This window comes from Falco punctatus (assembly GCF_963210335.1).
Source record: "Falco punctatus genome assembly, chromosome: 10".
Classification (NCBI taxonomy): Eukaryota; Metazoa; Chordata; class Aves; order Falconiformes; family Falconidae; genus Falco; species Falco punctatus.
In genome coordinates, this window is record NC_137590.1 from 42,290,770 (window position 1) to 42,306,310 (window position 15,541).

The window sequence follows — 15,541 nt, forward strand, 5'->3', positions numbered from 1 at the left end:
AAGTTGTACATTAACGTCAGTGAAAACCTGACGCCCACTGGCTCGGTGTGAATGAGCTGGCTGGGTAGCCCTTGGCTGGCGGCAGCGCAGCCGATGCCTCCGAGGCCAGCGACCAGCTGCAGGGACCACAGGGGAGGGTTGGTGGGAATCCTCCGTGGTCAGTGAGGCCCCAGTGTTTACCCCGTGGCAGCCACCTGCCTCCATCCCAGTCTCATCTTGCTTTTTTAAAAATTTTTTTCAAGACTCTTTTTTTGAAGCCCTAGAGGACAAATGAAATGGAGCTGAGTGTATAAATGTTGCTGGTGCCCGGAATCGTTTTGATGCCTTTGGCACGCTCTGTTACGGGATGCAGGCATGCAGCCCTGACCTGCTCTACATGGAGGGCACAGCCAGCCTAAGGAGTTAGCGTAGCTGGAGCACCTACGCTTGCTGCTGGGACCCTGAATGCTCAGCAAGTTATCGCTTCCCTGGCCTCCAGCTAGCCTTCACCTTGTCAGCAGAGGTCATTTTGGGGTGTTATTTTAAATGTTTCTGTGACTTCAAAGTGCTGCTTGGTTTTCTGCTGCTCTTCTCCCTTGGGCTGGCTGGTGTCCTGTTAGAGCTCAGAGCTGCCAGCCTGACGGACGGAAACTTGAGCTAACTTCACCTGGATCGAGCACTTGCTTTTATCATGTCAGGCCTCTGAGCACACCGTTGTTTTCTATTTAAAGGGAAAAAAAAAAGAAAAAGAAAAGGAAAGTAACCCTCTTCTCGACAGTACTGTAGAGTTTTGGATGAGTGGTGCCTGCCATCCCAAACACAGCGCTGAACTGTGATGCATGTAGCACTGATGCTGTGACGGACACTTGAAAGCCACGTGTCTGCATCCCAGTGCATTTCCTGCTGGCCCGGGAGCACTGCGTGCATTTCTCTTCTGCGAGCTTGCTCCTTGTGAATGTGGCTTTAGGTGGGCTGGAGGGGTCCAGCACCTCTGTTGCCCCATCCGTAGAGGGAGGCCCGTGAGGAACCAGAGGAAAAGAGTGCTTGGGAAGCCCAGGCCGTGCCCACAGGGCACATGTCTTGTGGTTTTCTTTCTGCTTCTTGTTTCGCTGCCCTGCTATAAACACTTAGAGCTGACTTTGCCAAAGCAGAGGGCCTTGGGGCACCTCACTGCAGGTGATGATCCGTGGGAACAGAGGGCTGCAGCCCTTGAGGGGCTGTTGAGAAGCCTGACTCTTGGGAAAGAAGACTTTGGGGTTTTATCAACCGCTTTTGCAAAGTTATTCTTTGGGGTCTCAGCAGTATCCCCCAGCCGTGTGGCTGCTGCGGGGGGACTGGAGCAGTCCTGGCTTCCTCTGGCCTGGAGCCTTTACGGCAGAGCCGGCCACCGTTGTCGGGAAGCCAGGAGATATCAAGTGGCTTCCCTGGGTGTGCCCTCCAAGAGGGAGGCTGGAGGGACAATAGCATTCTCCTGAGGGTGAGCATCCCTTGGGTCAGACAAAGCTGGGTTAACAAAGTGGGTCTGTTAAGGGAGGGTAAAATAGAGGTTGTATGAGCTCCTGCACGGGTGCTGTTTCCAGGCACTGTAGCTCCGAGTTGGGGAAAGGAAGCCTTCATGGTTTTTACCCTCATGTCTTTAATCCTTTTTCTGCATCCCGCAGGAGACCAGGGTCCATGGTTTCCATCCTAAGTTACTGTTTGGCTCATCTTACAGGCTGGCAAACGCTCGCGCTGGAGGATTGAACCCAGTAAAGGAGTGATCCCCCCCGAGAGCGAGGTGTCTGTGGCCATCATAGCAAACTTGGACGACACCGAGAGATTTGAGGATGAGGTGAAGGTGTCCATAGAGAACAGCCACACCTACGTCATCCCTGTCCAGGCTGTTGGCACGGGCACAACGATTGTCACCGACAAACCCATTGCTCCAGAGCTCAACTTGGGCCTCCACTTCAGGTAGGGATCTCTCGGCTCCCGCTTCCCACGTGGGCTCGGCAAGGAGTTTTGCTGTAGTCCTTCAGGCTAGTTGTTCTTCAGTGCTCGAGGTCCTGGCTCTGCTTCACCGAAGCCACAGGAACTCCTTTAGGAGTGTTCTATGGCCGTTTGAAAGTTGTTAGATACCCTCAGAAACGACCAAAATGGAAACCAGTTGCTAGATTGTCCCCGATTTGTTTTTAGTTGGAATATATTTATTTCTGTACTTTATCAAAGAATGAGCTGGAGGAAAACAGCAGGTCCTAGAAACCTCCTGCTGGAAAATGCTACATTACAAGTATAAACATATTTCTGTTTGCAATAACGTTGCTTACCTTTCCACTCGCTATGGACTATTCTCTCGCAAGAGTGGAAAACCTTGGTGGTAGCTTGTTAGCAACTCCTCGACTGAATTAATGGTGCTGGTTTATTTCCCTTCTGCCTGGGAGTCCTGGAGGAGCTGCAGAGTTTCTTTGCCCTGTATCATCCATCAGTCTGCTTGTCTTCCCCGGTTCCCCTGCTGGGCCGCTCTTTATTAGAGGCGCTCGCTCTTCCCTCGTTTCCCCTGCCTGCGTTCCTTGCGGTCTGCCAGCACTGCGGCGGCGGCAGCCCGAGGCAGAAGCGAGCGAGGGTGCCTGCAGGAGCAGCTCTGAGCGGGAGAAGAGGAGAAGTTGGCTGAGGTTGGGTGGGATAAATTGCATGTGCTACCTGAAAGAGCTTAGCTCGGAAGGGGGCATTCACGGATCCTAGTGCGTGTGTCTGAAACTGGCTACATTCTTACAAATGGGAGAAAAAATAAGCCTTTTCAAAGCGCTGTTGCTGTCGGAGTCCTCTTGGGACGAGAATAATACTCTTCTCCAAGTGCCTGTTCCTTTTGCTGGCTGCAAAGAGGCTCCACAGTGCTCCGATACCTAAATTTTGGGCTAGAAAGAGGAGGTTGATGCTGCCTTAAGCATTTAGGCTAGATTAGTGGGGTGGGGTGGGGCGTTGGGGTGTGTTAAATATGCACCCACAAGCCCCCCAGGTAAGCAGGGACGTTACAGGGAGATGGGCACTTGGCCAGCGTGCCCTGTGCTCTGTGCAGCCACAGATGGGCTGCACAGTGGAGGGGAGAGCGTGGGTGGGATTGGTGTCATTGTCCTCTGCCCCCCTTCGTGTCTTTGCCCGCAAGCTAGTTGGGAGCCGCCGTTGGCAGCGGGTGCAGAGCTGCCACCAGGTGAGCTGGGGGGACCCAGGTGACATCCCAGATGAGGTGGGCTTTCCCAGAGCCACAAATCAGGCACCTACCCAGAGCTTCCCCCAGCCTTCATCTGCCGCTGTCCACAACAGAAAACCGGTTCATACTAAGCCTTGTACACATCATTTGTAAAGTGTGTTTCAAAGACTCGTTTGTTCTAATCTGTCACTTCTGTGTTGGTGTTTAGCTGCTTGTGGCAGACATGCATTTTGCAAGCCACGTGTTCTGTACCTTTCAAAAACCCAATAATTGTTGTAGGAACAATTCTGTTCCTGGTGGTGCTCAGATTTATAGAGGGTAGAATAATTATTCCACGCTGGCCTGCAGTTAGTGCTTCTTTACATAATGGAACCAATTTCCATTGAATATTCGTTTCGGTTTATATCTAGCTGTAGTGATCAATCTCTTGTTGTCACTCCATTCCCTCAGCTGGTAGACCGGGTCTTGTTGCTGTGTTTGTCTTGGGGGAAGCTTATGCTGATCCTGCGTTCTCACAGTGCATTTACCTTCCTAAGACACAAAACCAGCTGCCCTGTTCAGCTGATGCGTTGGGGGCAGGGAGAGCTGGATGCTCCCTAAGAGATGGGGGAGTGAGGGGGGGGGTAAGATGGGCCCCGGCGGTGGGATAACTGGTGCCCAGATCTCCAGATGAGTCTCTGCACCCTGCCAGCTCCCCAGTAGCATCTTCAGAGGAAGCCACCTGAGGCAGCAGCTCCCCAGGAGCAGGTGAAATGGCAGCAGAGCTGCTCGTCCACCCACCTGCAGCCAGGTCAGACCAGCTTCGTGCCTGGTGCAGGGAGACCTGCAGGACGCACCTTGGGAAAACCCTCTGAGTGCTGAGCACCAAAGGGTGATGCTCTGCTCACGAGTACCTGAGGTGACGGATCTTTGCGAAGCTTTTCCTTGCTGTACACAAACTGACCAGCTGCTGGCTGCTGAACTTAGGGCCAGCCGGGGTCTGGCTTTGGCTGAAGCTTCGAGCTAGGTCAGCCTTTTCAGAGGTGGTTTTATTGCTGAGCGTGCGGTCAGATAACGCCATTGGGGTGCTGAAGCTGGGTGACCACTGGGAAATAGCAGCCCCCATAACGTTTTCCATCTCTTCTTCTAGCTTTGATCGCTGCTGTTACCATTTCAAGGTGACAAACAGAGGACGACGCACCCACCAGCTGTGTTGGTCAACAGAAGGCTTCCCCATGTTCAGCCATCGTGACCGTCTCCGTGCCGTCAGTAACACCAAGGGCACAGATTCCTTCCAGAGCCCCAAACCTGCCTGCCCTGTGTTTAAGCTTCAACCACTGAGGACAGAGCTGATGCCGGGCAAGACTGTGGAGATGGTGCTGGAAGGCTCCTCCAGCACTCCCCAGGTGAGTTGCCCCATGAGGGCTGCGCCCTCCCCACCAGGTCACCTCCGCTGGGGCTTCTTCCGACCCTTTGACATTTGCCTTGGGATAAGGAGCAAGCGCTTTCCAGAAACTGTTTTAATGCCACAAGTTACCATGGCAGCACCGGCTGCTTTCCTTGCTGGCCACCATCAGTGTTTCCATAGTCACCATAAACCCAGCTCGCTGGTACCAAAATGCTGGCTGAAGGGAATGTTGCTGCTTCAGAAGCAGAGGGCAGGTTACAGGGTGTCATGTGCTGAGGCAGAAAGGAAGGGCGGAGAAAATAAGTTACACTTAGGCTAGGAGCAGAGGCTGTAAATAAATGAAAACATGTGAGGTCATAGATGTGGTGAAGAGTGAGTTAAAAAAACCCAAGCACTAAACCTGTGAAGAGAGGGAGAGTCCGAGAGCAGCATCATTTTTCCTCTGCAGACAAACATGGGCAGAGGCTTGTCTAGCGCTGAGTCCTGGAGGAGAAAAACAGTGCGTGCCAGCCCTGATGGTCAGAGTGACGTTCATCCACGTGGGAAAGTGTTCCCAGGGACCGTTATAATTGACAGCTTGACTTGTTGTCGGTATTTCCATACCAGCTCACCCCAGACTCTCAGCCAGCCTTGGTGTCCCAAGGGCAGCCGGGTCTGGCAGCACCCTTGGGTGGCAGCTCAGCAGGGTCACAGGGTGTTCTCCCCCCCGGGCCCTTCTTTCCAGGCCAGGGGAAATCCCACTCTGCAGAGGAGCTGCCAGCTAACCCTGGTGTACGTTCCTTGGCTCTGGGACCGCTGGGCCCAGGTGTTTAAGCAAATGTGGAATGAATCTTCATGAAGCTCCTGCTGTTCCTAATGATCTGAAAGGTGCTTGCAAGGGTTGCCTCAGTGGCAGCTTGCAGAAGGCTTGATCGCTCAGCTAGCTGAGTGCCCTCATAAACAGGATGCAGCATAACAAGAGGAGGGGGCTATTGAGGAGGGCAGTGGCTGTAAGTTGCGGCAGGAATAGTGTCCGTGGTTGGGTGGCTAGCAACTGCAGCGTGTTTTGTGGATGCCCTGCCAGCACCTGCTTGGGTGACGCGTGACTCTTGCATGCAGGTGGTGAAGGAGCGGCTGCTGTGTCACGCCGTGGTGGGGAGCAAGGCGGGGAAGGCACAGATAATGCAGATGGACATCACGTGTGAGTTCGTTGATCCCGTTCTGCAAGTGTCTACCAGAGAAATCGCATTCCGGGTGGAGAAGGTAAGTCTCAGGATTGCATCCTGGCATTGAAGAGCGTGGCTGATGGCCGAAAGACTGCAGGGTGTGCGTGCCTGTTAAACATGGGGGGGATGGGGACGGTTAAACCGCTTCCCCAAGTCCACGGGGCTTCGGCTATCGATTCGAGCCAGAGCAAGCTTTGGCCGTTACCACGAGATGGTTCTACCGCCGAGATGGTGATTTCGCTGCCCTGGGGTCGGGGACAGTCACAGCTCTGCCCTTCTCGAGGTGGAGGCAGGATGGAGCTGCTGCGCCAAGGGCACAGGTGAGGCAGTGGGACCCGCGAGCGCAGCGTGGCCGTTGCACAGCCGCCTTGTGCGCTGGGGCTGCCGGGGGGAGAGCCGATCGCTGCAGCTGAGCGATGCTAAACCCCTCCTCGCCCTTCCTGAGGTGCTTTGTGAAGTAAGTGAGGATGTTCTTAGCGATGAGATGGTTTTCTGACTTCAGCGAAGTAACGCTGAGATTGCAGCTGCTGCGCTGAGGGGGGATCGTAGCCACTTGCAGAGAGACACGCATTTGTGTAGTCAAGATGAAGGGAGGTTTTTGAGGCTCCTCCAAGGCATGGGGATGTCTGAACACCGATCCTGCAGGGAAGCTGAGAAGAATGGAGCTTCCTGCCAATTCCTCAGGCTGGTGAAGGAAAACTGTCATCTTTTGTCTCTCTGCCTTCCCTGCTCTTGGCATGGATGCTGGCTCTTTGCGTTTCCCTCAGCCTCACCTCCTTCAAAGGACCTGCAGTCATCCCTCAGCTGTAGTGATGACAACACCGATGCAAAACAGGAGCCCTTTAGTCTCTGGGTCCTGACTCCTCCATCATCTTTCCCTCTCCCACGCGGTGTCTGAAACAGAGAAGATGGTTCATTATTTAGTTTCTGTATTTTCAGGCCTCTCCTCTGGTTCCCAGGCTTCCAGAGAAGCACAAAATCCTGTGAGCGGGTGGTTCACACTTAATGAGAAGCTTTTCAGCTGTTCCTGATGTCTGCCTGTGTTCTGCTTGATGCCCTGTGCTCTAGTTTATCGAGTGCTATGACGCTGCAGCTGTTGGATATCGATACAGCCAGAACTAGTTTCCCAACCGCTGCCTAGTTGATGTGAACCCTGCAGGAAGGCCAGAGCGATGCATAAACAGAAAGAAATAGCTTAGGCTGAGCTTAACTGTGAGGCTACAGACACTTTGTCACTGGAGCAGGGACAGCAGGACACACGTTGCAACCAGACCGTTGAGGTTTCTAGCTGGCTGTTTGTGCGTGTAAATGTTGCAAGCTAACCTTAGGCTACTGCAGGCTCTCTGCTCCAGGCCAAATCCTGCTTGCTTTTCTCTTCTGACTAGCATCCCTGCTTTTGTGAGGCTCCTGGAGCCACTAAGGCTGTAGGAAATGACTGGGGGTGAAAATCGTCTTGTGCCATTCTGCCCAAGAGAGGGTAAACTGGAGACAAGCGCTCTGGGTTCACTTTCTGCTTTTGACCTTGGTCAAGCAGCTGCCTCCTCTCAAGGTGCTGTTCCCTCGTCTGTATGTGAGACTGTTTCCCTGCCCCCTGGGGGATGCTGTGGTTTCTAAACGTGAAAAGCACCTGACGTTCTGAAAGAAAAACCTTGTAGAAGGGTAGAAACTAATACAGACAGTGACTAAGAGATATGTGCAATTTTGGGGTTGAAAACTCTGAAATGCGTCGGAAGGGAAGGGAGGTGCGTGGCCACTTCAGGTTGTTTTTTTCTTGTCTCCTCTTTCTGTAGCTACCCAGTGACGTCCTCAGCCTACAGCATAAGCCCCTTTCTTTAAAAAACATGTCCTCCCTGCCGCTGAGCGTCGTCCTGGCCTTAGATCAACCCTTCAGAGTCTGTGATGCGGCCCAGCAGCCCCTCCCTGCAGATGTCCAGGTGAGCAGGACCTTCCCGCGGTGGGCTTTGAGGAGGAGGGATGTGGCGGTGCGTTCCTGTTGGGAAGTCCTCTGGCAGTGTCTTCTGCAGAGTCAGCAGTAGCCTGGCCCCAACTCAATCAGATCTGAAGCGAGCTGCTGGAAGAAACAAAAATACCCGAGTTGGGAAGATACTTCGTGGCTCAAAGCCATGAGGAGAAGGGAGCAGGCACCTAGGGCTGGGCAAGCCATGGAGTAAAGGTATCTCCTGGGACTTGCAGCAGCCGTCCTCAGCCAACCTCAAGAGCAGCTTGCTCTCTGTGAGGGCAGCTCTGCCTTCGGGAAGGCTGAGGATGCTCCTCCCGCTGTCGCCTGGCACCTGCCCTGTCGGTGGTGGAAGGTGCTGGACGTGGGCTGTGCTGGACACGTGCTGGTGGAGGTGCGGGCACCGTTCCTGTGCCGTGCCGGTGACTGGCCCCTGCGAGGCTGAGGCTGCCGTGCCGGTGCACTTGTGCTGTGAGGATAAAGGAGTTTCTCTGGAGTCAGGGCAGCAGCCCTGGCTTGCCGGAGTGCTGGTTCGTCTGTGTGTTTAGCACAGAGCCTCTGTGGGTCCAGAATTCAGTAGGACAATATTTATTTCCCCCTGGTATCGATGCAAAGCACAGAAACGTGAGCCTGCAATAGTCTGACGAGAGCGTGGTGCTTGCAGTCAGGCACTCGCTGTAAAGAACGTGCAGGGTGGGCTGAGAAGCCCACGCTGAGGTCATGCTTTAAGACATTGACATGTTCCATGCTATCCAGCCTTGGACTTCATTACGCTGGTGTTTGATCTTTTTAATCTCCTTGCAGCCAATGAAGCTGGAGGTAGGGGAGGAACGTCATTTCTCCATCGGATTTAACCCTGCTCACGAGGAGCATCTGAATAGCTGGGTGGCAGAGAAGGCTCTGAAGATACAGCTGCTCGAGCATCCTCGCGAGGAGCAGGTCACTGTTCGGGGAGAAGTCTTCTTCCCCAATCTCCAGTTCCAGACTATGGCCGTGGACTTTGGGTGCATCTTGAATGACACTGAGGTGGAGCGTTACATTGAGATGACCAACTGCAGCCCGCTTCTCGTCCGGTACCACTGGTCGTTCCTGACGGGCGGCCACGCGAGCCAGCTGAGGTATGTGCACCGTTGCCCTCTCCTTGAAGCTCCTCTTCCTAGTGTCCTGTCTGTACCTGGCGAAGACCCAGGCCGTTTGCCTGGGATCTGGCAAGCAGCTGTCAGCTCTCCCTGGTGGGAATAACACCTGCCAGCCGTGGTCAGGCTAGATGCTCAGGGAAAAGGTGATCTCCGCCAGCTGGACGCTGGGGGGGAGACCCTGTTCTCCAGCCGAGCTGGGGCTGTATGACACTACTAACGCTTTTTGCTTAGCCCATACCCTGGAGTCCTGCTGTGCCTCTGGAGCTACAAAGCCACGCTTAGGCACGTGGACGGTAACATCACCGGTTTTCCATCCCTGCCGACCCTGTACGTTGTCATTTCATCCTAAGAGCCTACATAGGCGCTGCCACCAGAAGGACCTGCTGCTGCCCCGGTCCCTTGCTGCTGCTTTGCTGTAGCCCCCGTACTGGTTCCCCGGGAAGGAAAGCTGCTGTGGAGAGCTGTGCTCGCAGACCCTGGTGGCCTGAGGCAAACACCACCCTGGAGAAGGGAGTTTTTGTCTGTTAGCTGTTTTGTGAATGCGATGTGCAGTTGATTCAGCATTTTTCGCCAAAACGGCAGGTTCTGCTGGGGCTGTAGGTCCAGCTGCAGGTGTCGGTGGGAGCACTTGTCTGAGCATCCTTGGGAGGCAGGGCATCCAGCCCTGGTCAGTGGTTTCCAAGTCCAAGAGCACTCTTGCAGTGGTGCTGCAGCACATCTATAAACACATTTCTAGCAGTTCCTCCCGCTGTGGCCTCTCTGCGTAGTACAGAAGCCTAGTCTGGGCGGTTTTAATGACAGTAGCAACTGTTTTTTCCATAATGCCCTGGGAAACCGAGCAAAGTTAACCACTGCGCATTGAAGTGCTGCTATTGCAAATAACAGAGATCATAAATAAACAGTTTTGTTTAGGGAGTTGGAATTTGGCTTAGAGGAGACTGGGCACTGGCATTAGCCATGGCGGTGAGGAGGGCTTGGGGGAGAGGCTGTGGACACTGGGGTAGCCCGTTCACAGCGGGGTCTTACCAGGTAACGGCCAGTCTGGTGTGGCCCTTCATGCGCGGTGCCTTCAAGAACAGACCCTAAAATGCCATTAAAGTGGGTTTGTTTTTTTTGTTTCTTCTAATTGGTCAACCCATTTTTTCCTCCTTACTCTTTAGTCACCGCTGCTACTTTGAGCAATCGTATCAGCAACACAGTCCAGCCATTGCTGTGCGGTTAGTCATTTCCAGGGCACGCACAGTGACAGTTGGAGGTGTCGGATCTCACTGCAATGATGTTGCTTCTCTGTCTCCGCGCTGCCTGGTCTGAATGTCAACGGGTGGTTCAGTAAATGCACAAATCTTAGCTCAGCAGAGGAATTTATCCTAGCAAAGAAATAGGCATCAGGGCATTGGGACAAAATGCAGTTTCGAGTTTGCTCTTGGCGAGGGCAGACCATCACCACCACCTTCCCCAGCTGCTGGCCAGGTGGCCCAGCTCAAGCCGCGTGTTCCCACAGGGTGCACTGGGCAGGTTTTGAGTTTACTTCTGTATCACATTGTTTTGTTTTCAGTTTCAAACACCCTTGAGCTGTCTTGCTTGTTCCAAAGTCCCTTTTCAATCTGCGTCTGTTGGCCTGCAGGACAAATCAAAGTGCATCGTCGGGGTCCATAAGCCTGTTTAGATGCCTCAGGGGTGCATGGTCTCTGGTGCTTTGCCCTGTGACAGAGCTGGGGCTTTGTTGGGGGGCTTGTTTTCCCCCGGTACTTCGGCTGTGCCTAAGGGATGCACCAGCGTGTGGTTCCTGGGGGCCTGGGCAAGGATGCTGGGCGTGTGGGTGCCACGCACCAGGGCAGCAGCCTCAGCGCTGTTAAAACTCCTGCATTTAATGCAAAGGGGTGGTGGCTCCTGGCACGTGTCCTTGGTGCTGGCAGGACCTGCAGGGACCTCGGGCCTTCCGATCACCGTTCTGGGGTGTCTGTCCTGCTGGTGGTGGCTCTCGCACAGCCTGAGCTGGCAAGGTCACGTCATCCTGCCTGAATCTTCACGTGCGGTTTGCAGAAGCGGTGTGATTTCTGGCTCCTCTATTTTGGGAGGTGGGTGTGGGGAGTGGTGTGAAGCTGTGTCCTTAGGAGGCTCAGAAACCAAGAGACAGGCTGAGATGATTTTTTTTCCTAATGTCTCAGCGGTTTGGATGGTGGGTGGCACAAGGCTGTCCTGGCCCTAGCAGGAAGGACTCTTCTCTCCCTGCTGTCAGTGTGCCTGTGCTGCCATTGAATCCCCCCTGTTAATACCTGGATCCATTTTGTCTCATCTGACGGGTGGTCAGGTTGGGTGAGATGGACGCAGGGGGGTTAACACCTTGCTGTCAGCCCCTCCAGCCCCAGGCTGACCTGCTTATGTCAGGAGGCTCCTCATCTCCACTCCAGTGTGCTGGTGGAGGCACTTCCGCAGCCCTTTGGCCCCTCTGCTTTGGGGCTGGTGCCTTCTGCAGGTGGAGGAGCCGCTCTCTGCTCCTTGCCTTCATCCCTGCGTTCACAGCCTTGCTCTGAAAGTGCTGGAGGCTGCCCAGAAGGTCCCGATTCTGAGAAAGGGTTACCTCAAGCCTGGGCTGATGCCGAACATCTCATCATCTTGCCCTTCTTTCCCAGGACCAACCCCCTTCAGTGCCAGGAAGATGTCGTGTCCTTGGGGTCAGCTTTCTGTTGACATCTCGGGTTCCTCACTCCCTTCCTTTTCATGTGATGCTCATTGTTGTTCTTTTTGACTTTCCCCCACTGGAAAGAGTCCCTGGCTGTGCTGCTTCACGCTTCTCTGCAGCAGGACTTGCTAATCACATCATCTCCCAGCACTGGGTCCCGGAGGGCTTCTACTTTAGAGGGAAAAATACTGTTGTTGTCTAGGCACCACGGTCTGGTGAAGTTGCCTCAAACCATTCTGTAGAACTAGAGGTACCTTAATAAATGATTATGGCTTTTCCATCTTGGGGGTTTCCCTCTCCTCGGGAGCTGTTACTAAGCCGCATTATTTATCACGAGCCACTCTAAGAGCTGCGGTTTCATTTCCTCACCATGTGCATCGTAGCGAGCGGTTCTGGGACAGCTGCCGCGATGACGGCCGGACCCAGGCGCCCAACGGGTGCGTGGGCTGGTGCGTGGCTGGAGGGTGTTGAGGTGCTCCTCTTGGTGGCCCGACACTGTGGGCATCTCCCCTGCCGCCAGGGAAAGGTAGCGTGCAGCTGCAGGCTGCCCAAAAGCACCACTGTCCCAGCTGAGCTGGATTTATCTCATCCTTACGGAGCTGCCCAAGTCAGCGGCCGCTGGAGGTGTCGGGCAGTTTGGTCGCCCGTCAGGGCCCCCCAACATGCACCCGGGTGCCTGGGCTGAGAGGAGCAGGGGTTGCGTGGGTGGGACCGTAGGTGGGCGATGCGCTGCAGGGCTGAGCGAGCGCCTTCATCCCCTCCAGCCCTGGTTTGTTCTTCCCCACGGATGGTGCCGAGCTGTCGCTCGGGGTCCCCGTGGCGTCCCAGCAGCAGGCGGAGGGAGGGCTGTCAGGGGCTCACCTGGGCGAAGCCGTGTTCTTGCATGTCGCTGTAGGGAGGGCAAGTCAGGCGGGATCTCTTCCAGGTTGTGAAGAGCAGAGCCTGTAATCCAGAAACGAAAACCAGCCTTAGATACTAAAGACAAATCTTTGTTTGAAGCCCGTGGTTCAAGGCACTGAATTCCCAGCTGTAAAAAATGTGCCGTGTTTGACTGCGGGGGGAACGTTTACGAATAGGAACAGCGGCAGGTAGGCATGGCCCGAGCGCGTCCCTCCACGTGGCGTTGGAAATCCAAGCAGAGCTACTGTGAGCACCTGCTGCAATTTCATACAGGGACCATAGTTGGAGTCATTTGGGAATTCTGAAAACGTTAACCCATACGCTTTTTACTGGCTGCTGTTGCTCAAAGGATAAACTCGGCTCTGTTTGCAAAATGAGCGGTTGAACTGCTTTGCTGAACCGTTTGTCAAATTTGTCCTCCAACAGTTTGTGTTTAGAAAATGCTGGGGAGGTAATGATGGCATCAGGACGTGCCACACCGGTTAGAAGCTCGTTTCAGCAGAGCTGCAGCCTTTTTGGCGCGAGGTGCGGTTTGAGCTGCTGTTTTGCAGCCAGGGAGTACCTGCGGCACGGCAGGGAGCTGAATCTCGGTGTCGCGATTGGAATAGATTGATTAAAAATGACCAGCGTTTCCTTCCCCAAAGCACTAATCGCGGCTGCTTTGGTGCTCATCGGGGATCAATGGGCTGTTTAATTGTGAGTCTCTGCCTGGAGCTGCTTGGCGTGTCTTCCCGTGTTCCTTGCGTGTGCGAAGGTGTCCCGTGCTGGGCTCGTGCTGGCTCCGTCGGGGTTCAGGCACAGCAGGCGGCGGGCTCCGTCCCTGCTCCTGCCATCGCCACTGCTGGTCCTGACCCGCAGCTGTGCGTAACCGCCCAGGGGAAAATTCAGGGTGAATACCTAGAAGAGCTGAAAACCTCCTTGCGGCACTGGGTCTGTGCTGGCTCATCACCATCCAGATCTGCCCCTTTGTGTCTCAGTCCCACCTTTTTGTGCAGTTTGTCCTTTTGTCTCCCTGCAAGGTGTTCACCTCTGATATCTGCAGTTCCTCATTGCAAGCAGTTGCCACTGCTGGACCGGCGTTGTCCCTGGGCAGCCCCCAGCATTGACCTGCTGCATCCTGGTTCTGGAGCTGCCAGGTCGGATCCATTCCTGGGCTGGCGGCACCAGTGCCCACCCAGGGGCCACGTCCTGCCAAGGAACTGCTTCTCCAGGTCTTCCTCCCTCCTGCTGCAGCTTCATGATTGAAGTTACGGTTTCTTCCAGGTTCAGCCCTCCAGCACCTAAACCTTTCATCAAACCCCAGCCACCAAAGGAGGAGGGAGCCTGCTCGGAGCACTCGGCATCTGCAGAGAGCAGTGTCACTGATGGATGCATAGAGGAGCCAGCTGAAGCCCTGGGAGCAGTGGGGGATCCTGCCCAAGAGCCAGCAGATGCAGAGGACTCCCTGGAAGCAAAGGTAGATTTTCTTGTACACTCACTGTTTTGCGTTGCCTCCCCCAGCTTGCCACCAAAAAGCCGTGCTGGTGCCAGCGTCCCTTTTTTGCTGCCCTGCTGCCATGTGCCTTGAGAGTGGGCTGGGCAGCAGGGCCAGCAGCTGGACACGGGGCTTATGGGGAGGGACAAGTAGGGTAGTGTTGTTTGGAGAAGCCCATTCAGGTCCTCCTGACCTATGGTGAGGTTGGGGTTTTTTGGTTGGGTTTTTTTTGCACTGTGAAAGGAGGGGTTTTACCTGCACCGTGATGTGGAGGCTTCCAGTTCCCTTCCTCTGTCAAGCCCTGCCCAGTACTGGTCTCCATGTGCCACCTTCTCAGCCCCAGCTAGAGCCACCCGTTGTCACGTCTCTGCCTTCGCCCGAGCCCTGGTATTGCAGCGATGGCCACAGAGCTGCCTTTTTATAAATGGAGACTTGACAAAGTCGCTGTCTTTTCCTCTTAGTATGGAAAACAGCCTTTGGTCTGCTGACCTTCCTGGTGAGCCTCGGTGCTTTGGAGCTTGGCCTCGGTGCTAGTGGGAGCTGATGGCGCCTTTTGCATCACGTGGGACAGAGGCTGCTCCTGGGGCAATAAAAAAGGATATAGGAGAGCACAGGAGGTTCTGAAAGTGCCGGAGTTGGTGTTAAGTTCAAGGAGGGGGGTCGCACCTGCTGACATCTAAATATCAGTGGTTTTAATGTTGTAGCTCTGCACGTGTTTTCTGAATCAGGAAAAAGGATACCCGGTAGGCATAAAGAATAGCGCGGCTGAATGTTTTCAGATAGAAGCATGAAATCATTTTCGTGCCCTGCTTTGTTGCCATGTATGCACAGATAAAGCAGGGAAATTCAAGGGGATATGGCTAGGTAGGATCCAAAATTGCTTCAAAGGATACATCTGGGTTGCAGCGTTGTCTTCTGCTTGTGTCACTGTATCAAGGCAATGCCCATGTAGCCTTCCTGGGGAGGTGGGAGACCATAAGCCTGGGAAAGATGTGGGTTAGCGTCTTTGGGAATATGCCCTTGGCAAAGCTTTGCAGGCTGGAAGATGTGGAGACAACAGAAAGAGCACTGAGATGTGAGAAGGCTCAGCCCTCCCCAGTGCTTTATCTCCTTGGAGAGATGTAGCCTCTGGTTAGGTCTGAGGATGTGCTGTACATACCCTGCCCATGTCAGAGCCCCAGCGCAAAGCCCTCCTTCATGTTACCGAAGCAGCAGGTATTCTTAAACTTCAAGAGCAATCACAAAGCCCTTGCTTATAAATAGGGGTCAGAAGCCCAGGGACGAGGTTCCGTTTAAAGGATGGCACCTCTGAGGTTAAACACCAGCCCTCAGCTGCTGCAAGACAGAAAAACATCTCAGCTGCCTTTTTCAGGATGGTGTTATTCGAGAGAAATGGCGATCCTCAGCCCTCCAGCACTGATGAGCGCACAAGGGGAAAGCTAAGCACCACCTGAAATGGGACAGCTGTGCCAAGGACTTCTGAAGTCCTTATTTCCCATTTTTGACACTTCTCGCTTGCAGCTGCATTCCTATTATTGTCATGGAGAACCTGAGCTGTCCAGGGGTGGGGTGTTTGGTGCGTTTCTTGGGCAGGAGTGAGCAAAGCTGGGGTGGCATGAGGGTGCAACGT

General features: G+C 54.2%; 1 protein-coding gene across 1 annotated transcript in view; it reads left to right on the forward strand.

Annotated features, from left to right (window-relative positions):
* The window catches only part of LOC308071030 (hydrocephalus-inducing protein homolog), a gene marked incomplete at its 5' end in the record, with an annotated part of 98,903 nt that overhangs the window by 47,321 nt on the left and 36,041 nt on the right, over positions 1-15,541 (forward strand). The window contains 6 exons of the mRNA XM_080405893.1: positions 1,694-1,932; positions 4,296-4,551; positions 5,652-5,795; positions 7,549-7,692; positions 8,520-8,833; positions 13,701-13,893. Coding sequence (XP_080262019.1) covers positions 1,694-1,932; positions 4,296-4,551; positions 5,652-5,795; positions 7,549-7,692; positions 8,520-8,833; positions 13,701-13,893 — 1,290 coding nt within the window. The remainder of the gene's footprint in view (positions 1-1,693; positions 1,933-4,295; positions 4,552-5,651; positions 5,796-7,548; positions 7,693-8,519; positions 8,834-13,700; positions 13,894-15,541) is intronic.